The sequence below is a fragment of the Vidua chalybeata genome, chromosome 5, assembly GCF_026979565.1.
Source record: "Vidua chalybeata isolate OUT-0048 chromosome 5, bVidCha1 merged haplotype, whole genome shotgun sequence".
NCBI classification, from domain to species: domain Eukaryota; kingdom Metazoa; phylum Chordata; class Aves; order Passeriformes; family Viduidae; genus Vidua; species Vidua chalybeata.
The window spans coordinates 16,075,689-16,100,809 of NC_071534.1; the positions used below are offsets into that span (position 1 = coordinate 16,075,689).

The following is a 25,121-nucleotide window of genomic DNA, read 5'->3' on the forward strand; positions in this document are numbered from 1 at the left end:
AAGAAGAAAGACAAAATGCCTTTCAAAGGGCTTGGTTCACTGAAAGAAAGATTTTTTAACCCAGGAAAGGAAGAGGTGAAGAACACCATTAGTGACTCGCTGGGGAATCTGAGAAGGTAAAACCCAACAGAAAATTCCCAGACAGGTCCATTGATTCAATTTATTAACAGAAATGCAGTATAGAAAAAATGTATAAACATAAAACAGAATATTGAGTTGCAAAATTAACATCAGAGTACAGAGAGTGAGACAGCATGCTGTAAGACAGAAGATGTAAAAGGAGCATTTACAACAGCATATGACTGTAGATCATAGAATATTTATATTAAACAAGAAAGGTGAAAATAAATTATGAAATAATGTTCTAATATTGAAAAAGCTTGAAGAACTGTTTAATTAAAAAACCTTTAAATAATTAAATGTGACTAATTCTGTGGTTTAGCTTGCATGAGAAAAAGCAATAATTTAATGGGAATTAACACTCTCAGTGATGCCACTCTTGAAATTAGACTTCATGTTCCTAAATTACAGGTCTGGGGTTTTTTAAAGCTTGTTCCAAATCAGTAAGAGAAAATGTATTCAATAGAGATGTGCATGTGTGAGTTTACTGACACTAGCAAATTAGAGAGCGAATAAGGAGAAGCAGCTGTTTGCTATCAAAAGCAGAAAAAAAGATTTAAAATTTTCATCTTAACCTGATAGTTTTATGAAGAAAAAAGAAATGGAGGATTCTTATTTTTAGAGAAATGAAAATATGATGTAAGAAATTACCAGTTTCATAAAGGGAAAGATATTTCTCCTTTAAATAGAAGATTATTTCTGTTTGTAATGGCTACTGACAACACTTATTTGTGTAATCAATAGATGAGAGCCAGAGGGGTTAGTGGCATTTCTTCCATGCTTGATGTTGTGTTTTAAATCTTTGTGTGGATCAGGCCAACATTTTAGCTGAAGGTCTTTCTAGTGACTGAATTGTATTTGCTTTCATATCCACCCCTTTGCCTTCTATTGGAATGCTATTTTGAGTCAAGAAACAGTTCTTGGTATATCTAACCAAGCCTTTGATAACAAGAAAATTTAGAAGAATTTACACATATCATACTAGATTTATTCAGTTTCTTTATCATGTGAACAGAGTATCTGTGTTCTACACAGTTCCTACTTAACTTTTTCTAATTTACAGTGTTACAGATGAAGCCTGATGTTTTGCTTTTTTTTTACTTTTGCAATGCTCTACAGTAATTCCAGGAAATCTGTTTATCTCTTAGAACATTGATTCAAGTCATTTATTTAATGATAAATTCTCTTTCCTGTGGGCTTTGCTGATCAATTTACCAAATACCTGTAAGGTTTGTATCAAGTGAATATGTGAAGTGGCAGGTACACTGGGCTCACTTCAGATTATCCAGATTGCTCTCCTCTTGTAGTCATGTATTAAAGCTGTCATGCTAGTTCCTGCACAGTTAATAGTAGAGGCAGCCAACTTCAGCAACACTGCACCTGAATCAAATTAATCCAAATATCACTTGAGATGCAAGAAAGTTTGTTGAACTTAATTATTTTCTGTTTTAAACATAGGTGTCTCAGAGCCTTCCTTAGATGTACCAATCAGCAGAGGAAATAATCCTAACTAAATTTTTTTACTATGTCTGGAGTCAGATCTAAGTAAGAATTGCTGCAACTTGAGCAGTCCTGTAGGAAATATGCAGTCATATTTGAAAGTTTCCATAAATGAATTAAACATGCATGTTTTTAATATGAACTTCATTCTCTACAGCTTAGTCTACAAATGAGAGCCTGCACTTGTGCTTTTATATGGTGGTACATATACCTGTATACCAGCTGCAACCTTGACTTTGCTCTTCATCCAATCCAATTGTCTTTAATGTGGTGAAAATCAGCAAATAATTTGGTTTCTCTTCTAGCATTCATCATAATTTGATGAATTTTTAGAATGCACATTCTTGATTAGACCTCCAATTGTGATTTCACTGACTGTGATGTGTTGATGTCAAAACTGCCAAAATGGGTAGAAAACCACGTTTTAGCTTTGGTAAATATGACTGGTCTGTGCTTTCCTGCCACATTTCCTCTGTCTTGCAAACAAGACAGCAGACCCAGAAGGGGGTGCCTGGCAAGAGCAGCTGCTCCATAGCAATTATCCACAGTCCAGCTCAAGTGCTAAAGCACAAGCATCATAAAGCAGCTTACTGCCTCCTCACGGGCGTGCTTATTTGGTGGGTGCTGTGAGCAGTCACCTCTGCTCACAGGAGGTGACTTTAGGGTGTCTGGATCCCGCAAGGGAGGCTGGGGGGACTGAACTGAGAGACTCAAGATCCATCCTTTCCTTAGGCTGTTGGCAGCTGTTTAATTTGTGAGATCTTAGAAGATGTTTTAGAAAATGTTGTAAATGCTTTGTATAATTTTTTTTAATGCAAAAGTGTTTTTTTTCTTGATTAATTTTATACAGTGGGTCGGTAAAAAAATATTAGAGAATTCAAGGCTTGGGTGAATGAATATCAGAGTTATGGCTCTGTCATCATTATGTTTCTCAGAAAAGAAAGATTTCATGCAGATCTTCTTGACAGACACAAACACTTTGGTCCTTCTGTGAGCTTGCTGAAGTCAAGGAAAATGGCAAAGACTGAAGTAAGATCTTAGGCTCTGCCTACTTCAAGAATGTCAGGATTTCAGGATCAGCTAATGGCAACTGTGGGCTTCCTGAAGAAGTGGGAAGTGTCTAAGTGGGTTTACAGCCCAGTATTGTCACTTTTAATGTAAAAAACATATGGGCTATGCCACATGGCTGCTGTATGAAGTGTAGCCCTGATAGGCGTAGTTCTGACTGCTGTAGATGTCCCTTGGTGAATTAGCCTGAATTGCTTGAAGCTGGGTGATAGACACTTGCAGTGGACAGGGCTCCTCTGACTGTGCTGGATCATGGAATTATTCCTCTCAGATTTTCCCTTTGTGCAAAAACAGGGGGAGCTTGGTGCCTCCCAGACCGTGCAGTGCTGTGAACGCAGCGTGGGGTGTGCAGACCCAGCTGATGCATGAGTTGTGCCTTTGTAGCTCTGTTAGTGCCAGGGCTCAGTGCACTCGTGCAGCGCTGCACCGCAGCGCCCCAGGGACAAACATCCCTGCAGCGCTCCACCACTGCACTGGGGAGAGACTGCCCTGCAGCCCGGGAGTGCAGCACCTGGGACATGCAGTCCCTCGGTGTCTGGGCCTTGTTGTGGGTTTCATGGAAATACCATGCAGAAACCAGCAACAGAGGTCCCATGCCCTGAATAACTCGAGAGAGTTTGGATATTTGTGCTGGGATTTGTGCTGGGTACCAATGCATCAAATACAGGATTTATTATGGAAAATTATCACCTGGACAAATCCCTGAAGAATTAATAAGATCTTAGGAGGTTGTGTCTGCTTTTGGATTAATGATATTTTTTGATAATTACTGTATAGGTTTCTGAAGTTAGGCAGGGATCATTGTAGTTACTGGATTTGTAGGTGTGAGCTTTGAACACTGTGTATGATTGTGCTCCAGCTGCCTGTGAACATCTGGTGAAATCCATTCTAGAATGTATTTTAACACAATGGATATTAACATTTGCCTGTTACTATAGAATCAATGAGTTTTTAATAAAATGAAATTGAATTCTAGTACACCTAATTTATCATTTAAAGAAAGAACTAATTCCTCTGCTAAAACTCCCTTAAATACAGAGTGCTGAATGTATATGTGCTTTAGGGATTTTATGTATTACTGATGGGGATTTTCTTTCATGCTTTCAAAACTCTGTATATGCCAGAGTAGGCATTCAATAAAAAAAGAGAAATTTTGCATTGAGTTATTATGACATTTGAGCACAGAATATGGATGCATATTCAAATAACCTAGCCCTTCTTACTTGCCAAGTGTTGTATATTTGCTGGGAAAAGGAAAAACAGATCTAAGGAGTGAACATTTGTTGTGCAGGAAAATGCATGCCTGCATCTCCTGCATGAGGCTGATAATTAGAGGAGAGCACTGGCCCTGAAGCAGTTTTCTTCTAAGTCATTGGTCTACAACTAGTAAAAATTTTCACCAACACTATGAAAATATATGGATCAATTGGAAGATAAATTTCTCATAATTTTATGGAGTTGCCATATTTTCATTATGTACCTGTTCAATAAAATAAAACCAAAAAACCAGTGCAGACACTGGCTATGTGAATGTCTGCACTGCTCTAATACCTGTGTGTTTGGACTGCTACTGAAAAATAATTTTCCCCAAGACAAACCCAGTACAGAGGCATTGAAATTAATTTCTGGGAGTAGGAAATGAACTGTGTGGATTTAGGATGGTGGATCAGTCCTCAACTTGCTTCTTTTTCTTAGTCAAATACAACAGCAGAATAATTAATTTCTCTGCAGAGACAATATTGGTCCACGGTGCTAGTCCTAGGTCACCACTTTTAGCACTGAATTTGGAGCAGAAGGATGTTTTCATGCCTATCTGAATTGACAGCCAGCTGAAAACATCCAGATGTTTTGGCTTTGCATGAAGTGTCTAATCTTTGCCAACTGCCCAAATTAATGCACCCCCTAAAGTCTAATGTCTCTCTTATAAATAGAGCCTGGTAATATTTGGAAAATTGTTAATTGATTTAATTCCATCAATATCTTATATGCGGTTAGAGGAAGAAAAATTATTTCTTTTGGCTTGTTAATAACACTTTGGAGATGACAACAGTTCTAAAAAATTCAATTGTTTTTTTACTTCCTGAGGTCTTTATTTTGGTATCTCATTCTGTTTACACTTACCTCTATTAACACATAGAGCATAGAATATATGGTGTCTTCTTTTTCAAGTGCCTGACTGAATTAGTCTCCGTACTCCCATTTCATTAACAAATGCTGTTTCCCTGCAGGTGAATAATAAGATCTCAATCACCCCCAATAACACCACAGTAACATCACATTTTCTGTGTTACCTTGCTTGAATGGAAAGTCTTTGCTCCAGTCTGACAATGAGCTAAGGATCTAACTTTGCAGTGAGCACTGGTTTGAGAAAGGAATTAAATAAAACAATCCCAGGAGTTCCCTTTTGGCCCAAAATACTGTGATTCTAGTGTTTCTTGAAAACATGAGCTGATGGACTGTACCGTGCTTATTTTCTTTTTGCTAAGACTATGGCTGAAATAATGGGTTTATATTGTCATGTAAAAAGGAATAATATAGTAAATGATGCTCCAGTTAGCTCTAGAGCCTAAAAATGATGAGATTTTTAAGTGGAACATGTGCAAACTGTCTAGTGCAGAGTACTATCTAAAGCAACTGGGAAAAGTGGTGATTTAACCAACACTGTCCCAAAAAAGCCAACCCAGTGAGATGTAGCCCATCCATGTATGCTCTGTCAGTATTTGTTTAAGTTGATTTTCATACTGAAAACTGATGTTTCAAATACATATCAAATATATACATTAGGTTTCAAATACACTCAGCCAGATGTGTGGAAGAAGGAAATAAGTTATTTCTTATCAGAAAAGAGTGAATGAAATAATCTCATCATTTTATATGGCAAGCTGGGCTTCCTTTAGGTTAATTAACTGTTCATATTTTCACAGTACTCCATGGCAGGCACAAAAAGAGCTGGATCCTGAGCTCATTGCTTCAGGGTGATCCCAACACTGAAAGGCTGCTGATCAAGGCCTCTCTTAGTAAAAGCTTAACCTTAAGCTCATGGTTAGTGTTCAGTGGGTTAGTAACGTATTCACAGCTAGCCATGTCCTTAAGTGTTTCAGCCTGTCAGAAAAACCATAATCTGCATTTTAAAATAGACCTAGAAAGGTAATGTTAGAAAAAGAATTATTTAGCTCTGGGCTGGTGGGTGTGTCTAGTTCTGTCTTACCTCACCTTTCCTGCCACAGACTTTGCCTGGTCCTGCAGCACGACGTTAATAGCCCTAATCAGACTGAGAGACCAAATTAAATTTTAATTGCACCTATCATGCAATTCCAGATTGCATGGAAGTGCCATTTTTTTTAATATGAATATCCCAGGTAGATTGCCTGTAGGAAAAGGAAAGGCTGGATATGCAAAGCCTGAGGAGCTGCACTCCTGTGTTAGATGGTAGCTGATGGCCAGCCTCTCACAGGCTGATATAACTGAGTGTCATTTGCTCCCATTCAGGCCCCATCCCTGGCATCTTCCCTCCTAATTCTTCCCAACTGCACTGCAGTTGCCACACCAAATTTGATCCCAGGCAAAGCCATTTCAGCCTCTGCTGATGAGGAATGGTGGATTTACTGCCCAGAAAGCCCCTGTCTGCCTTCAGATCTCAGTTCATAGTAAGTATTTTACACAAAGGGCGACACGTTCCACAATAGGAGTTGCAGGGGTTCATTTTGGAGCAAATGAAGTCCTTGTAGTGGCAGGATATTTCAGAGAAGAGGGAACATGTGACTTCAGATGCCTCCAGGCAGAGAAGGTCTGGGCCTGTCTCTTTTGTGTCTTTAATAAGGGAATCTAATGCCAGAAAGGTTTCTCCTATGCTATACAACCCTGATTTTTGTCTCACAGGAGAAAACAAATTCTAGGAAGTTTGGGGCTCAGTGAAACCATGCTTTGTGTTGTATTTGTATTTTTTCTTGAAACATGCTGGCAGCTCTGCTTAGTAGATCTAGTTAGAAATTAGGTAATTTAATTTAAATGTAAATTTTCCAAAGAATCAATGGAATTTATCACAACAGACCTCCAGGTAGATTCTCATGAATAGCCTGTGAACATTGTTGCAGCTGGCTGTCTGGCTAGATGGCTCAGATGTGCAACCTTCAGAAGTCATTCAGGAAAAACTGTAGTCTCTGCTAACCTTTCACAGCCTGTCCAGCATTAACTCACCTCACTACCAGGAGACAAGCACCTCACAACAGCAGTGACCGGAGCATCGAACTGTCCATCCACGTTTCAGCAAATCTTACTGAGACGAAAGGCCACCTTCATTTTTTCTTCCCTCATCTGCTTAGGAAGATCGATGGCACCAACGTGGAGGAGGAGCCCCTTGAGCTGACGGCGGAGGGGCGGCCCGTGGCGGCGAGCGGCCGCCGGCCCGCGCTGTGCGAGTGCTACTGCTGCGGCCTGCCCAAGCGCTACATCATCGCCATCATGAGCGGCCTGGGCTTCTGCATCTCCTTCGGCATCAGGTGCAACCTGGGCGTGGCCATCGTGGAGATGGTCAACAACAGCACTGTCTATGTCGATGGAAAGCCAGAGCTGCAGGTGAGAAAACGTCTTCCTTCCACTGCTCTCAGCAGATCCTATTGCGAAATCACCCAAATGCCACATAGCAAAGCCCTGTGTATACACAGATTAAAAAAACAGAAGGAGGGAGATGCACCAGTCTTGATACGCATAGATGTGCAGGCACTTAATTCCTATTTATGTGATGAAGTCACATAAAAATCTTCAAGAGCTGAGGATTTGCAGTGTCATGGAGAGGATAAGTACCAGAAATGTGAACTGAATTAGTTTGCATGTCTCCCGGGTCCCTGATCTGTCAGCTGTAGACAGATTTTGCCGTGGTGGCAGAATTTTTTGCTCTTTACTCTCTCTTAGGAAAATGTGCTCTGATGCTGCTGCAGAAGGAATTATCAATTATTTTATGTAGGGCTGCAGCTACTACATTCATATCAGTGGATAATTTTCATGATCTTAAAGCAGTCACTGGCAATAAGGCATCAGGTTTTCAACAACGTAGATTGTTGTCTGGAGCTATTAAGAGCTAGGTGCCAAGCTATTTTCAAATTTGCAGTGGATGACATGTGGTCCACTGCAGATCCAACACAGCTTTATCAATGCACCCCAGCAGGTTCAATCCATACCTTAGCATTCCCCATCCTCCCTCAGTGTTTGGCTGTGATGTCAAGTGTCTCTTTATGGGTTTTATGAACTTGAATCTCTACATTTGCTCTACTTGTTGACTTATTTTTGGTTATATTTTGAATGTTTTTGGCCTAATAAATTCATAGGAATTTTGACTCTTGAATGAAATGCTGTGCAAATATTCACCAGCTTTTCTCCTACATCATTTAACTTTTGGTAAAGAAGAGTGCAGAAAATGTCTATCGTAAATTTCCAATGTTAAAAGTGTGCCTGTATCCATAACTCATGATCATAGGAGCCATGCTTAGATTTCCTGCTGAATTTGTATTTATTCAGTCTAATCCTTGCTCCCCATGGTGCTGCTGGGACTTCCAGGTTCTGTCCTTGAGCAAGAGAAAGTATGTGCCTGCATAGGTTGGGAAGCTCAGAAAAGGTAATTTCAAAAAATGCAAGTAAATTTCTTCCACAAATCTAAAGTCATAGTGTTTGGGCATGAGCATCTCCTGAATAAGGAGGAACCTTCTTCCATATCTCATGGTTTCTGCCTGCAGAAATTAACACTACCTAAAAACTCAACTGGAAATTGCTAGCATAAAGTTAGGTGTTTAAACAGAAGTGCTTCAGCACAGGAAAGTGGGACACATTAAAATGCGTATTGTTGGGGAAGGAAACCCTTCAGCCTTCTGTAAACATGTCTGGCTAATTAATGCCATCTGGCTGTAGGTCAAACAATGAGCTGTTTTTCAGTTTGCTTCTTCGTGAGCAAAAAATCAATGTAGTGGGAAAACCTGTTTTTCTTTTAACCTGCAGAAAGTAATATCAAAAAAAGAGATGTTAATGCTTATCACTACAGTAGCCAGTTCTCTGTGGTGTTTTAGTGACAACTGGCTACACTGGCCTCACTTGTAACAAAAGATAAACTAGTCATTGGCTAGTGTTACCTGGTTTTATTCTCAGATTGCTTTGTCTTCAGATGTTCTCCTTGCCCCCAACTTTTTTCTGCTCCATGCCATTTAACGCTGACAGTGGATGATCAGAGTTGGGCCCTGACAGGGAGAACCGTGAACAAATCTGACCATGAAGCAAATTAACTCAAAGGACTTAAACAACCTTGATAATCTTGGGAAAATGGATATGTACATTGAAAGGTCCTTCTTATAACTCTGAGCAGTCTTGAAAGCAAAGGCTTCAAGTTTAAGGAGGCTAGGGGGAAGCAGTGGCAAGTGGCGAAGTTGAAGGTCCAACATTAGCTACTTTATGGCTGAAACCTTTCCCACTTCTAAGAGCAAAAGCAGTAATTTCACAGGGGTATTGAACATCCTTTTGCCTTAACTGGGGGCTATCAAGCCCAGCAATCCTGAGCAGCCAGTGTAAAGAGGCTTGATTTGGAGCACAGGGTGACTTCTATGTGACTTCTAAGCAACAGTTATCTTACAATGAGTATGCTTTATCTTGCAGCATGTGTCCCATTTCCTTTACAGACAGCCCAATTCAACTGGGATCCAGAGACTGTAGGACTCATTCATGGCTCTTTTTTCTGGGGTTACATTGTGACACAAATTCCAGGAGGGTTCATCTCAAACAAATTGGCTGCTAACAGGTAAGAAAACAACAAACTAATGAATTAAACTTTAGAGCCCGACCACTGTTTTATGCTACGTAAATGGGAATTACTAAAATAGCAAATTAATGTTTCAGAAATGCACATCTGAAGCTGAAAATTCAGTATTTATCAAGAATTATTATTAATAATAATTAAACAAAAATTATTTCAGAGGACAAGACTTCCACTATGGGTCTGTTGCTGATTTTTTCAATTTAACTTGTTCATCTCAAATATTTACACATTTCTTCTCTAAACAATGCTATCTGGAGAGTTCAAGGAAAATCAGACCTAATGCTTCCAATGATGGTTGAAACATTTGTCTTTAAGAAGTTGTCTTAGCGCTTTTTACCTCAACTTAACACCAAACAATAGTTTTCCAGCAGTGTTTGGTCTTCCTCCTTTAACAGTCCACAGTTCCTGTGGACTGAAGCTGGGAATAAAGGAATTACAGAATTATTTATGATATGAAGTCACCAATCTATCCTCATGCACACATATATCCTTGCCAAGGCTGGATACAGTACTGACTTTAATTAAGATTGCATAAAACTTCTAATAGAGCCTTCTGATTTCTGCTTGGTGAAGTCTGAGAATCTGTACAGGCTTTTTTTTTTTTATGATCAATGCATTTGTCAGCCAATTTTTATTATTTTTTTTTAAATCAACTGCTTTTGAAAATGTGAATAAGAAAAACTTAGCTAATTTTGTCAATATTAACTTTGATTTTGGACTTTACTGCAAAAGGTCTTCAGAACTTTGAATATTATCACAAGGGAGAGGGAGATTGTCTGATGACAGCTGGTTGTGAATGAGCTTATGAGATATGCATATTAAGGGTACTTGGGATCTACAGATTAAAATTAAAAAAAAAAAAAAAAAGATGGCTGGTACTAACTTTGTCCTCTGCAAACAAGATGTGACTTATCTACAAATAGTGTCAGAATTGGAAAGGATCTTTAAGACCAGTTTTATGTTGTACTTTGCCCCAGTTCAAAGTACTTTGCTTTCTGCATTTTGGAAAGTGCTGTAGGGGTTACAAGACCGCCTGGATGTTCTTCCCGCCCATATCTCCTTCTGGAAATTTCTCCAGAACAGAGTCATCCCACAGAATTGCCCAGACTCTTGAGTCCCACTCTCTTCTGTCCATAACCAGAAGTTACTCAGAGTTTGGCTTGCGCTGCTTCTTCAGCACTGTTCTCATTCAATTATTCATTTCTTTACCACATAACAGTGCCTAGGCAGAATATTTTCCTGTCTGCCAAGTAAGCCAAGAAAATTAGCTAAGCTTAATAATTTCTTCAGCCTTTCTAGTCTTGCCACCAGCTTTTGCAGCAGAAGGGCTCCAAAACACAGATGTGCACACTGTTGGCTGAATAATTCAGCATATTATTAGTTTAGCTTGTGCTTCCTTAATTTACTTGCAAACCATAAAATAACTACATTTACACCATAACTTGATTTGTTCTGTCAGCAGAGTGTTTCCTTAAGCACAGGCTGTGCACAAGCACAGAAAGCTCTGCATTTATCCCCATGAGAGTTTCCAACTCAATCTAATGCTATACTACAACATTACATTATGGATTTGCCCATCATAACTGGGTTTAGGTGTAGAATTTGCTGAGGAACAAAAATAGCTCAAGAGCTGAGCTCAAAGAGAATTTCTATTTGCAGTAATAGGATTCACTAAGTCCATGTTTTTTCTTTATTCCTTGTTTACCCAACCAATTTCAGCTTAGGTAGGTTCACCAGTGGTGCCAAGTTTCAGTTTCAGAGGGATTATTTGCTAAGACACAGGGCAGGAAAACAGGGGCTCTGTGGCCAATGAACCTACCAGCCCTAGAAAGAGGAAAAACTTTCTTTTGTCCCAACTGCACTCTGGAAATGAGATTCTATGCTAATACTGATTTAGGCAAAGGCTTCTTTGCCACTTGTTTAAACTGTGCAACCTTGAACATATGTATGGATGACCCACCCCAGGCACTTCTCTAATGCATATAATTATCTATAATAGTGTGGGATTCAAATAGATCTCATAATGGCTGAAAATATTGAGTGCTTTACGGGTTTGCACCAAACCCCTCTAACACTATGTAATTTACTCAATACATTCACCCAAATTGATGTAGATCTGCATTCCACCAAAAAGTTAATTACTGACACCATCCCTTTAACTTGCTGCTTATCCTCAAACACACATCTAAGTGTGATTTCAGAATTGCTTGGTGGATGCATGAAACATGAGGCACCTCTTGATATCAGTTTTCAGTAGGAGCACCCTGCTGGACAGAGGAGTCTGTAGCTGAAGAAGACTGTCTTGATCCAAAAGTGGCACCTGTCCAGGAATCGTGGTAGTGAGGACAGAAGAATATGTGAATGAATTAAAAAAACCTGGAATATTTCTTGTCAAAGTTGAGACAAACTTTTTTGGGATAAATAGCAGTGAATGGATGAAAAGATGCTGTCTCTGTGGAAACAATACTCAACCCTTTAAATAGTAGCAGAAGTGACTGGTTCTAACTCAGTATAAATGATGCATTTACAACCTAGGCATATTAAGAGTTGGCATTAAAAGAAGTAGCAGAGATTGGAAACTCGGTCTTTAGCAATAGCTGTTTGGATAATTAAACATGTTCTCTTTGTTACAGTTTCTTCTTTCACATGGTTATTAATTCACATGATTTGCTGCAGTTCCCTGAGTCAATAGTGTTATGATAACAGACCTGATATTTCTATTAGTGGTAAGAAAGCAAAAGGCAGAAGTCTTTTCTTCAGGGATCACCACAGTGAGATAATACTTATTTCTCAGTTAAATGCTTATTTGGCTTTTAAAGCAGTCTCCTAAATGTCAAGATATGACTGTGGGCTTTGTATTCTAATTCATATTTTCAGACCGTTTTCTATATAAATCAGTTCCTTTGTCACTTAGAGAAGTGACAAAGGAACTGATTTATATAGAAGCCTGCTCAGCTTCTTTGCTTTTGTGCTCATCTGTTTAGCGCTTTCTTGTCACTCAGATAATGAGCTCTCTAGACATGGGTTGTTGCTGTTGTCAAGAGGTGTAGAGAATTTAGATAAAACAGTGTTGCTCTCTGACTGTAAATTTTTCATGCTATAACACAACCGTTAATCCTACTGTGAATAAGACCACACACAAAAATGAAGTCACATATATTTCCTGTGAACAAGTTTTCAGAGACTGAAATGCAAACAATTTAAATACTTATTAAAAGAAAAAAAATAGTAACAATGTATTTTAAAATAAGTTTATAAATATTTATAAAGTTGAACATGAAAATACTTCTGAAGAATAGATAATAATTGTATTCCCTTTCATGCTACTTTTCTCCATAGGGTATTTGGTGCAGCTATCTTTCTAACTTCTACACTGAACATGATCATCCCTTCTGCAGCAAGAGTGCATTATGGCTGTGTGATGTTTGTGAGAATTCTTCAAGGTTTGGTGGAGGTAGGAGCACACACGATTTTGGTCCTTTCAAACTGAGTTTGATTTTGAGATTTGGTTCTAGAAGCTGTAAGATCTCTTTCTATCAGGGTTTCTGATCAATATACGATTTTACTTGCTGCTCCTTTTGAGTTGATAATTTTTAATTATCCTGATTTATATTTCTAAGTTTACTTAAAGAAAAATATATGTTTCTGGTGCTGCAGTTTGAATTATTTTAGTTTTCTTGTGCCATCAACTGCATATACTAAACAGTGTTTTTACCTCAGAACATATTACTGTTCAGGTAATAGGTAATTCAGATTAGTGTGACATCTTCATACTCAAACAATCGAGCTCTTCCAGACTTACCTTACCCTTCCTATATCATTCCATGGTGACAAACACCTAGGCAGTAGGAATAGCATCAGCAACTACTTCAAGTGGAATGCAGTGAAATCACAAATCATGTGATGTGTGAAATGTCTGCCAGGGCGTCACATACCCAGCCTGCCATGGGATGTGGAGTAAGTGGGCCCCGCCGCTGGAGAGAAGCAGGTTGGCTACCACTTCATTCTGTGGTGAGTTGATGGGCTTATATGGTTTATGTAAGCATGTATCCTTATGAGATTTATTTTATTAATTTCATTATTTGAAGGAGCTGCACAGACCCTCTGCCCTTTGCTACAATCACCTTGTACCCTTAGCTTAGGAGCTTGTGAGTCCTCTTTTGTTTAATATGCCTTCATTTTATCATTTAAAGCCAACACTTAAAATGGCTCCCATAATAAACTAAAATGGGTCTAGAGGTTCACATGAGGGAAATTATATTGGTTTTTTTTTATTTGCATCATCCTTAGGGATTCCATTTATTATGCATACTCAATGAATGCTCCTAAACAAGCACACATTTTAAAATTATCTGAAAAAGACTTCAGTACTTTAGGCTGGTTGCTCAATATACTGCAGTGGAGGTGATGTAACTTCTTGCCAGCAGCTGTCCTGCTTCATTCTGTTTTGAGTTATGATCAGACATATATTTTACTCTCTTCTCTGTGTTCCTTTCCAGTGCTGACAGCTGAAGATGAATGTCTGTAGGAGAAAATGTTCAGTAAAAATGTAAAAGTCACAGGAAAAAAATTCTGTCCATCAGCAGTAGAGTTGTATGGCTGGGGAAAATACAGCACTAAAAAACAAAATAAAGAATAAAAGGAAGAGTGAAGCAAATGGAAAAAGCCCCATGTTTGTATATTATGGGAATTTTGTTTTTACTACAGATGGCTTCAGGTTTTAATTATTTAGGTGTTTTCACTTCCTGCAAAAGAAAACACCCAAAAAAAAGCCTCTCCACTCTCAATCTTCCCTCCTTGAAATTCCTAGCATGGGATCTCTAGAGAAAGATTCATCCTTCAGCTTGACACCCATTTTAGTGGCTACAGATCACTGATCCTTTCACTTGAATGGTGCATAGGAGCAATGGAAAAATTAGGAAAATGCAGGTTAAGCAAGTTCCTGGGCTTTTTACCTACATTCTGGCCCAGGGCTTTTCTGTAGGAAATCTGTATGAAAAACTAATTACATGAAGATGAGGGAAAAGTTTTTCATTGCAGAGAAGTATTTGCTAATGAGTAGAGCATTAACAAATGTTTATTAACAAAACATGTATTACTCTCAAAACCATAAGTATCTCATTTCCTAGAATAATTCAGAGCAACATGTAAAGCCATTGGCACTGTCTTGCACTGAAGCCTATTATCTAGATTGCACTTAAATACTCATTTCTTTCCACAAGACACTTAGAAATTTCACCAGTATTATGTATTTCCCAATCAGAAAACTTGGCGCAGACCACATTTTTATCCTCTTTTATCTCCCTGTCGACATTTGGCTAATTATTCCAGCTGTTTGTTTATGTTGCTGATATGAATTAAGCATGGTTACACAGACTCAGGGTTGGTTTGAGCACCCTCTCTGCTACCAGTGCTTGTGTGATGATGGGTCTAGGGCCATGACAAGAGCCTCCCAACATATCTGCACTCATCAGGATTCCTCCATGAAGCTTCTGAAACTTGGTCCATTATCTTCTCCAAAACTCACCTCACCCACCACAGTGCCAGGCGGGATTTCCCATTCAAGAGCACACATATAGCATGCGCCTCTGTAGTTGTCTGTCATCAGTTTTGGATTTGCAAATCCTGCTATCCTACTTCCATACAGGGCACAACTCTGCAAAATGAGACTGTTGATGCATGAGGGGCCAGTTCTTCCTGTCACCCCACTCAAAATTTTGGAGCTTCCATGCCATTCTCCAAGTTCATAAAAAGTCAGTCAAACACATCCCTCCAGTTCCGCTCGCATGAGCACCTGTCTGGATCAGCTGCTCTGACAGCTGGGCACACCCACCACAGCTGGCATGTTTTACTGATCTGTTTTCTCTGCAGGGTCTTACGCAGGTGCAGTGGTGGCCATGCCCCTGGCAGGGGTGCTGGTGCAGTACATAGGATGGTCATCAGTCTTTTATATTTACGGTGAGTTGCCTAACATGAAGGACATCTGCCACTAGATCAGTACTGCCAGTCGTTTACTAAAACCTGTCTAACAAGGATGAATCAAAGTTGTTTTCATGAATGGAGAGGTTGCAAATGGGTGCTCCAATTTATTCCCTACTTATTGCAGATTATGAGAGCTTTCATTTTGTAATCATCTGTTACAGAAGGTTGTAAAATTGCAATGACCAGGCTGCGGCCCATGGTCACCCAGTGACAGGATTGGATGCAGTTGCAAAGGTTCCTCTGCAGCACAAACACTTGTGTGGGACCTGCCCCAGAGTGCACACTAACAGCAAAAGTTACAGCAAATGCTGCTGACAGGGAGCCAAATGGACCTGAAAACTTCTGCCCTGAGAAATCTTCCCCATGCTGTCCATCTTTAATAAAGCAGTGCCACTTTACAAAGCGGTCCCATGGGTATGGCCTTGTGGCTGATCTGTGGTGCCTCATTCTTCCCCTCACAGTGTGTGGCAGAGGTGGCTGCAACCAGCCTTGCACATCAGCAGCCCAGCTGAAGTGGGTTTTCTCTGTCTTCCCCAGAAATACAGGACACAGCACAAGATTTGCCATTGCCATCTTACAGTGAAGTCCCTTCATGCAGATTGCCACCACTTTATGGTCCGTCTGCTTTTTTTTTTCCTAGGTTCTACAGAGAGTTTTCTTCCTGCCTTTTCCTTGTCCTATGCATAATGTAATAAAAGTGACAAAATGCTCAAATACTTTGCAAGCAGGCATACAATATACACAGTTAGTTGCCATATTTTGTTACTTCCCTGGGCATAATTTCTTTGCAGGTTTTGTTTAACTGGCACTTGAAACAAATTTCAAGGCTTGCAGATACTGAAGTGTAGCTTTATTGACCTTGAAAACAAGTTGCTTTTCCTGCCTCTTCAGGAATGTTTGGGATTGTTTGGTACATGTTTTGGCTGCTTCATGCCTATGAGAGTCCTGCTGCGCATCCAACAATAACCAATGAAGAAAGGATATATATAGAAACAAGTATAGGAGAAGGAACCAGCCTAGCTAATGCAAGTGTAAGTAAAAAAAAGGCTTTCCTTGTTGTCATTTGTGAGCACTTTGCAGAAGATGAGCATATGACTGGATGGATGCTGTTAGCAGAAATATGGGCTTTTCCTTTCAAGAAAAGTACAGAATCAGGCTCTTGCAGCTGGAGCGATGAGTACAGGAAAACACATAATGCTGTTTAAGCTCTTGGCTTATGGAGCTTCTCTGATCTAGTGAGGGAAGGGAAGGGTTGGGAGGGGGAACCACACATTCTGGCCTCCTGCTCTTGAGTAACTGTCATGCTTGTTCTAAAAAATATTCATGGATTTGGCTAAATAAGAATCTGACTGCAGACACTAAATTATCCAGCTGCCTTTTGAATTCCTATTAAGGATAATTGCAAATCTAATAGCTTAAGGACTGGGTTTCTGCCCTGCTCACTCACACAGCAGCTCAGGTTCTTTAAGACTTCTTATCCTCTCTCTGAGAAGATCCTGGAAACTTTGAGTTAAAACCTATTTTCCCATCAAACTTCCCTCTGCTCCCTTAGGCAACTTTTTTTGACAGTAATGAAAAACAAAGGTGTTTCTTGTTTATTCTTAACTTTCAGTTTTGAACATTCTTGAACGAAATAACTCCAGGTCTTTCCTCTACATGTTTTTGGTAACAGCCTTGCTAGGAGTGTAAAATACCAGACTGTCTTTTTGGGCATGCATCTGAAATTTGGCTGATCAAGTCTTGGCTGGAGACACACACACACTTGTTCCAGGTTATGGATTTTCCTTGCAGTAAGATGGTTTTCCTGCAGAGAAAACTGGTACCAACCTCATGGGTGCACACACAACCACATGCAGTGGCCCGTAGAGCACAATTAGCATCTTTTTCAAAAAAAAAAAAAAAAAAAAAAAAAAAGAGAATATCAATGTATATTGCCATAGCTATAGATTTCAGCTTCTGATTGGAATATTGGAGCATAATAGTAATTGAAAATGCCAGAAAAGCAAGAAATCAGAAAAGCAAGAAATTAAATTCTGTACCACAGGCCTTTTTTTTCTGAATTAAACTAATTAGGCTGAAGCAGGTATTTGCTTGTTGCTGTGCTACTGCATGTGTCTTAGCTTGGACAACACTTTTTTACCACTCCTTTCAATAGAATGTCTCAAACTGCATCATGCCAAAAATTGGGGAATGACACAAGGTTTTCTCTAGTTTTCTTTGATTCTTTAACTGATCCTGTTATCCCAACAGCAGGATTCCAGAAGACCTCATGTAATTTCAGTGAGCAGGGCAATAGTGCAGTATCCACCTTAAGAATACTAACTGTTCTAAGAAAATTTCTCTACCTCTTTTCTGCCAGTAATTCAAGAGATATATTTCACTTGCATTTGAAGTGATCTACGATGTAAGTTGCATGCAATGTACCTAATAGGCTTGATAATAAAAGATACTGGTTCTTTATTTTGCCTCTCTCTACCCAATTTTGTGTGTTTTTTTCCCCCTAGAAATTTAATACTCCCTGGAAGAGATTTTTCACTTCAATGCCAGTTTATGCAATCATTGTGGCAAACTTCTGCAGAAGCTGGACCTTCTACTTGCTCCTTATAAGTCAGCCTGCTTACTTTGAAGAAGTCTTTGGATTTGCAATAAGCAAGGTAAATGTCTGAGAGTAAGCAGTGGCCTAGGAGATGCAGCAGGGGAGCTTCAGGCTGAACATCAGGAAGAATTTCTTCACTGAAAGGGTAGTTAAATATTGGAATGGTGTGCCCAGAGAGGAGGTGAACATCATACCTGGAGATGTTAAAAAATAACTGGGCATGGCACTTAGTGCTATGGTTTAGTTATTTGAGGAGAACCAGATAGACCTGGAATCATTACAGTAGATTATTCCCAGTATTTGGGATGACATACTTCTGCTGACCTGATAGAAATAAAAGTATGTGAGCATCAAATTATTAGAAAAAGGAAGAAAGGAGAAGTTATTTTGGGAAATAGTTGATTAAAAGCCCTCACATATAATGAAAAACCACTAAATAAATAACTAGAAATGTACATTTTGTCTAGTGTTGACCGTTCAGCATTTAACCATTTAATTTCTTGATTTTTGTGACTTTTCATTAGCAATGAAGATCAAATTCTTATATTCTGTGCCACCACCATTTCATTAAAATCAGAATTGTTACACTTCCTCTTCAGAGCATGAATGAGGAATACAGAATAATTGTTTTAGAAAAGTTTTAAAACTTTTTCATTTAGCATACATACTTGCTATGTGGTAATTATTTTCAAGCAAGTCTAAGGCTGATAACAAAGAAAATAATTATTTATCTATTCTGGGAGCACTGTGTGCCCAGGTTCTGCAAGAGAAGCAATGGTTATGGCATGGTAGCAATGACAGTCTAAGTACGGCATGGACATGAGGAGAGATATTAAGAAAAAGTACATCTATTTATTCTGAGCTGCTTTTCATTAATGTTAGAGTTGCATCTCTGTGAACCTCACTAATTTAAAACCAGTGTAAAACCAACTGTCAATGTAACGAGGTTGCACACCACTGAAAGTAAACTCAAACTTCTCACTAAATTACTGCTTCAAAGAAAAGCTTCTAGAAGATGACATGCTGATCACTAAAACTCTGTCTCAGGGGTTGTACTGAATCTGATCCTATTTGACATCTTCATTAATGACCTGGATGATGCAGCAGAGTGTACCCTCAGCAGGTTTGGAGATGACAAAAAAGTAGGAGCAGTGGCTGCTACACTGCAGGGTTGTGCTGCTGTACAGAGAAGCCCTGGCAGGCTGGTGAAGCGGCTCACAGGAGCCTCATGGAGTCCAGTAAGGGAAAGTGTACCCAGGTGCAGTTTCTGCACCTGGGGAGGAACAAGCCCATGCACCAGTACATGCTGGGATCTGCCCAGCTGGAAAGCAGCTTAGCAGAAAAGGACCCGGGAGTCCTCTGAACACCAGGCTGGACATGAGCCAGCAGTGTGTCCTTGCAGTAAAGACTCATGGTATTCTGGGCTGCATCATGCAAAGGCCACCAGGGAGAAGGAGGTGATCTTTCCCCTCTATGCAGCACTGGTGTGGGTGCACCTGAAGTACTGTGTCCAGTTCCAGGCTCCACAGTACAAGAGATATGTGGACATACTGGAGAGAGTCCAATGGAGTGCCATGAAGGAGTAGAAATATTTCTCCTATGAGAAAAGGCTGAGAGAGCTGGGACTGTTTAGCCTGGAGAAGAGATGGCTCAGCAGGGTTCTCATCCATATGTACAAATATCTGAAGGAAGAGTGTAAAGAAGACTAAAATAGGGTCTTTTCAGTAGTGCTCTGAGCTGAACTTTGTGCTCAGCAGGCACAAACTGGAACATGGGAGGTTCCTTCTGAACATGAGGAAACACTTTTTTACTAAAGGATGACTGCACACTGCAACAGGTTCCCCAGAATGGATGTGGAATCTCCTGGAGAAACTCAGAAGTTGTCTGGACACAGTTCTGGGCAACATTCTCTAGGCAGTCCAGCTTGAACAGAAGGAGGCTCCTTCCAACCTCAACCATTTTGGGATTCTGGGATTCTGTGAAAATGAAAAGAAGAACATCAGTTTGTAGGCTGTAATCCCACAAGAATAAATATAAATCCATGTTTTTACATATATGATTATTTAATTATTTGTAAAATTATTTCATGATGTCCGTCCCTATGCAATGTGCAGGTGCTTCCTTCCTTTACACAGAGGCAGGTAACAGGGATTGATTTGTTGTTCAGGAAGGAGGTCCTTGAGAACATGAATAACAAAAATATATAAACACAGTTGAAAGCCAAGATAGAGCACGCCAGTATCAGGACACATATGACAGGGCTTTGTGATGTCTACGATAGAATTTAATATGAACAGGATATTGCATGGCATTTCTAAGTTGAGATTCTCACTTGTGCTCTGATTTCTCCTCCTGGGCCACAAGGAGATCTTTCTTCCCTCACCCAGTTTTGAGCATCTGCTGTAATCAGATAAAGTGATTCAGGGGAAAAGAGGTGAAGAAACATTATGGTTCCTGTTCTCTTGCCCCTAAATCTTGAAGGAGAAATGACAGTAAAGCTCGCATCTGTCTAATTGCAGGTTGGCCTTTTGTCAGCAGTTCCTCACATGGTCATGACAATCATTGTGCCCATTGGAGGGCAGCTAGCTGACTTCTTACGGAGTAGGAAGATCTTAACCACTACCACTGTAAGGAAGGTCATGAACTGTGGAGGTACTATTGGATTCTGAAAATATGACATTTCAATTGTGTGTTGCAGTCAATGCAAGTATCATAGTTTCATCCATGTTTAATTGTGACAAGAGACAATTTACTCAAGATTGCATTTATAGCTGGTTAATCTGAAGCATTAAATGGGGAGCTGATGCCTCATGACATAAATCCTTACTCATATGAGTATGCTTTAAAAAAGGGAGGAGACAAGAAGTTTGGTTAATTGAATGGGCATAGTATGATCAAATAGGCCTCATCCTGCAAACCCATACAGACAAAGTTAACCCTGTACCATGGTGCTGGAGACACCCTTTCCCAGTGGATACATTCTTGAAGTCACTGGCCATGTTCCCATTTGCTACTCCCAGCAGAGCCCACTGACAAGGCTGAAAGGGTTAGGGTGGGGGTAAAAAATGAAGGATGAACAGAAAAATATTAACTCAGCACAAAATAATTTGTTTCCAATTCAGTCACTAAACTGAAAAATCAGTGACATGTAGGGTTGATATTGAATTAAAGAAAAGATTTCAAGCCAGGCAGCCTGTGGAGTCGTTAGCTGCCACTGCCAATTGCTGGCTTGCATTATTTATAGATGGCACAGGCTCCTAGAAATAGAGATGCCTGCAGTCAGTGATACCACATAACTTGGCTATGCATCTTCAGAAAGGATGGTTAAATTAATTGTATGTTCAGGGCATATTAATAATGTCATTAAAACAAAACAAAACAGAAGGATTGCAATGTCACATATTAGAAAATACTAATTTCCAGTAATGGCAGAGACTGGAAGTTCCCTGTGATGCTCAGGGATGTCCTGTTGTGTTGGTAGCACAGTTGTATGTAAAACACTCTTTTGTTCCATTTACCAAAAACATCTTGTATCACTACAACCATGAGAAATTAAAGGCAAGTGTTTTTCTTCTTTCACTCAAATGTTTGTGGGTTTGTGAATTTTTCTGCCCTTTGCACATACTCACTTTCTCAATTGTCTTCCTATATTGCTCAGTGAATACAGTGAATTAACTTCACCAACTGTTTGGGTCATGTATACAGCAGTGAATGAGGAGAAAAAAGGAATATATTCTCAAACAATAAATATACAAATATTTCTGCAAATGCACAAAGCTCCCAAGTGTGTTCAAGAATAGCTAAAATATACAAAATAATTTTCTCTCATTTTAAGCTGCTACTCTGGATAGTGCTTATTAGTATTTTCATGGCAACTAGAATTTTAAATGTAATTCATTCTCATGTGTTTCATTGGAAGGCTTTGGGATGGAAGCAACCTTGCTTTTGGTGGTTGGTTATTCTCACACAAAAGGTGTGGCTATTTCCTTTCTGGTGTTAGCAGTAGGCTTCAGCGGCTTTGCAATTTCAGGTAAGAATTAATCTTATTCTTGCTTTTATTAATGATAAAACTGATGTTATTATCCTCACTGTTCTTACTGTCATAATTTCCATTATTTTGTTTGCTCTTAATGTGGCAACTCATGGGGTGTTCTTTATTTCTTCCCATATCAGAACTAATTCACTTTGGTATCTATGAAACATGCTGCACACAATACCTGAAGCTTTGAAAAGAACTTGCTCTTTATTGATTCCAATTTACATCAGCTTTATGCTGTTATTTTCTAATATACTTTTACACTGTCAATCACCTTTTCATCCTATTTAACTGTATGCCTAAAAGGAAAGAGAGAGAGACAGAGAGGGAGAGAGAGAATATGCAGTGAATAGTTGCACAAAGGTTATCAGTTGCAATCCTGTCCCCAACCCTAGCACCCAATTTCTGCTCTCTATGTCAGCCCTCCCTCTGTTGCATTCTACATCCAGCCCTTCTCCAGAAGTTATTTCTAACACTTTTATGGGTCTCACCCACGTTTTATAGTCTCAAGCTGCTTTGTGGCACCATCAATACCAGCATCGCTGAAATAAACCTGCTTTGCTATGAAGATTAAAGATTTTCTTAAGATTGAAGATCTTCCAAGAAGATTGCCAAGAACATGGATCTATTGAACAAAATTGACCAGCAAAGTAACTGCTGGTCTTCAGTTATTTCAGGATTCTGCAGATGAGAAGTGGTTTTGCTGCTCAGTTACAAGGTCCTTGCATAGCTGGCAATTTCTATTGATCAACTTTTATAGCAGGATTTTTCCCAGGAGTCTATTTCTTACCTTATTTATTACCATGCACTTGGAATTAATCGTCACTTCTTGTGATCATCCACAGTTAATATGACTAATTTTCATTACCTAATGAATGATAGTTATCTGAGCTAATAATTAGCATTTGTTTTTATTTCTTAATAAAATATGTGCTCAGAAGACACACTACAGTAAGGATAATTGTTTTTCTTACTGGTTTATATTATATTTTTTATCAAGTTGTTAAACTGCTCTTAAACCACTCATGTGGTTAAAACACAAATTAAAAACACTACTACATAAATAAAAAGATAGAAGATATTTCACTAATTTGAGGGATTGATTCCTTAATTAAAAATATTTGCCAAGTTCACCGTTCCAGTACGAGAAAATGGAAAGTACAGACACTTCAAACAGAGCCAAAGTAAACTTTATTTTCTATACAACATAATCTTCAGAGGTGCAGTAGGGAGGTTGCTAACCTTTTCAGTCTTCTTCAGCCAGAATGGCTGTAGAAAGCCCTGTTGGCCTGGTAGTGCACTGCTGTACAGTTGGCTGTTTCTCTCATTTTATGTAGGCTTCAATGTGAATCACTTGGACATAGCCCCTCGTTATGCCAGCATTCTGATGGGGATCTCCAACGGCGTGGGGACACTGTCGGGAATGGTGTGCCCACTCATCGTTGGTGCAATGACAAAACATAAGGTAACATTTCTCCATGTTTTCTAGGAAAAGGGTTATGTAATGCAACAAATTTAAGACATTTCAAAGATTCCTGGGATGCCATTTCCTCATTGGTCTCTGCAGCTGCTTTTTGTTTGTCTTAAACATTTACTTTTTAAAAACCACCTTGGCCTAATTCTCAGCTATTACAACTAATTATCTGTGTAGGCAGATATTATTTAATACCACCTGAGCCCAAGTCTCTGCAGTATCTCCATACAACTGTGCTTGGAAAAACTCCATACCCCCATGGTAGAGTTTCTAAGCAAACATTGATCTACAATAATATTTATGTAGTTGATAGAGAAATCCCTGCATTTCCAACTCCACAAATATTTCACATGCAAGAGTGAAATTTTACTGTGAGAAAAAAAAACAACAAAGAGACAAAGTTTTATTATATTTGCTGTAATTATATCTATAAAAAAAATCTTTGCAATGGTTCTCATAAGTTGTTCTATCTTCAGCATCAGGAATCAGTGATCACAGTCATTCTTCAATATGTGCTAATTCATGGCGTAATTCAGAAAGCGATATTTCTTATTACTGGCAACTTAATGAGACCTGCACCTTTCTTTCAGACCCGTGAAGAATGGCAGAACGTCTTTCTGATTGCAGCCCTGGTGCATTACAGTGGTGTGATATTCTACGCTATCTTTGCTTCTGGGGAGAAGCAGGAATGGGCTGATCCCGAAAACCTCAATGAAGAGAAATGTGGCATAATTGATCAGGATGAACTGGCTGAGGAAACAGAGATGAACAATGAAACTTTTGTAAGTCCAAAGAAAACGTATGGTGCTACCAGTCAAAATAGTGAAGTACAGAGAAGGGAATGGAGGAAGCAAAAGCAAGTAACTCAAGACATGGAGGAACAGACTTCTTACCATTATGAAAATGAAAATTTTCGAGATTTGTCTTAACACTTGAAACTGTAAGATTTGTATAGCAGCTACTCCCATGACTCCTGCCTAGCTGCCCCAAATCATCTGGTATTCACATTTATTGTCTTATTCAATTACATAACATCTGGCCACATGGCTAGATTTGAGGGGTGACAGTTCCCTCCCAATGGTGTGTAAGAAGGCTAACAACAATAGGACTGGGATAAGTGATCCTAAATCCTCTCCCAGCCATTACATGACCTTGGGAGAGCTTCTGTGCCGGTTAGATGACCAGTCCTGGCAGGTCATGCTTGATGCAAGCTGTAGAACTTACTGTAGGAGCAAGGAGTTCCCTCAGCATCTGAATGGAGAAAGGACAAGTGATACCACATGGTGGATCCACGGTGATCTGTGTAATCCCTGGGTCTCCAGTGGTGTCACAGTCTGTAGTGAGCAGCCCTGCTTTGCCTTTTTAGGATTCCTGTAGAGTGGCATTTGAACTGCTTAATCCATGTCAAATCACAAACTCATGCTGAAAGATCAGAGCAGAGGGAAAAGCAGATATATGACAGTAGGCTGTAATTAATTACTAATAGTCACTCAACAAAGGGAAGAGGAACATGTGGCAGAGGTGGCACAGGATTGCTTCAACAGTTCCT

General features: G+C 39.4%; 1 protein-coding gene across 2 annotated transcripts; it reads left to right on the plus strand.

The window, feature by feature from the left end:
* On the plus strand, nt 1-24,547 carry SLC17A8 (solute carrier family 17 member 8). Of its 2 annotated transcripts, XM_053943125.1 has the most exons (12): nt 1-116; nt 7,011-7,263; nt 9,348-9,466; nt 12,824-12,938; nt 13,408-13,495; nt 15,356-15,442; nt 16,358-16,497; nt 17,971-18,120; nt 20,582-20,714; nt 21,982-22,092; nt 23,436-23,563; nt 24,163-24,547. In XM_053943125.1, exons 1-12 carry the CDS (start codon nt 16-18, stop codon nt 24,499-24,501), a joined length of 1,764 nt encoding a protein of 587 aa, XP_053799100.1. In that variant the 5' UTR covers nt 1-15; the 3' UTR covers nt 24,502-24,547. The 2 variants fall into 2 exon arrangements, with proteins under 2 accessions (XP_053799100.1, XP_053799101.1); XM_053943126.1 differs by lacking the exon at nt 17,971-18,120 and having other exon boundaries at nt 16-116.
* Nucleotides 24,548-25,121: the final 574 nt, after the last annotated feature.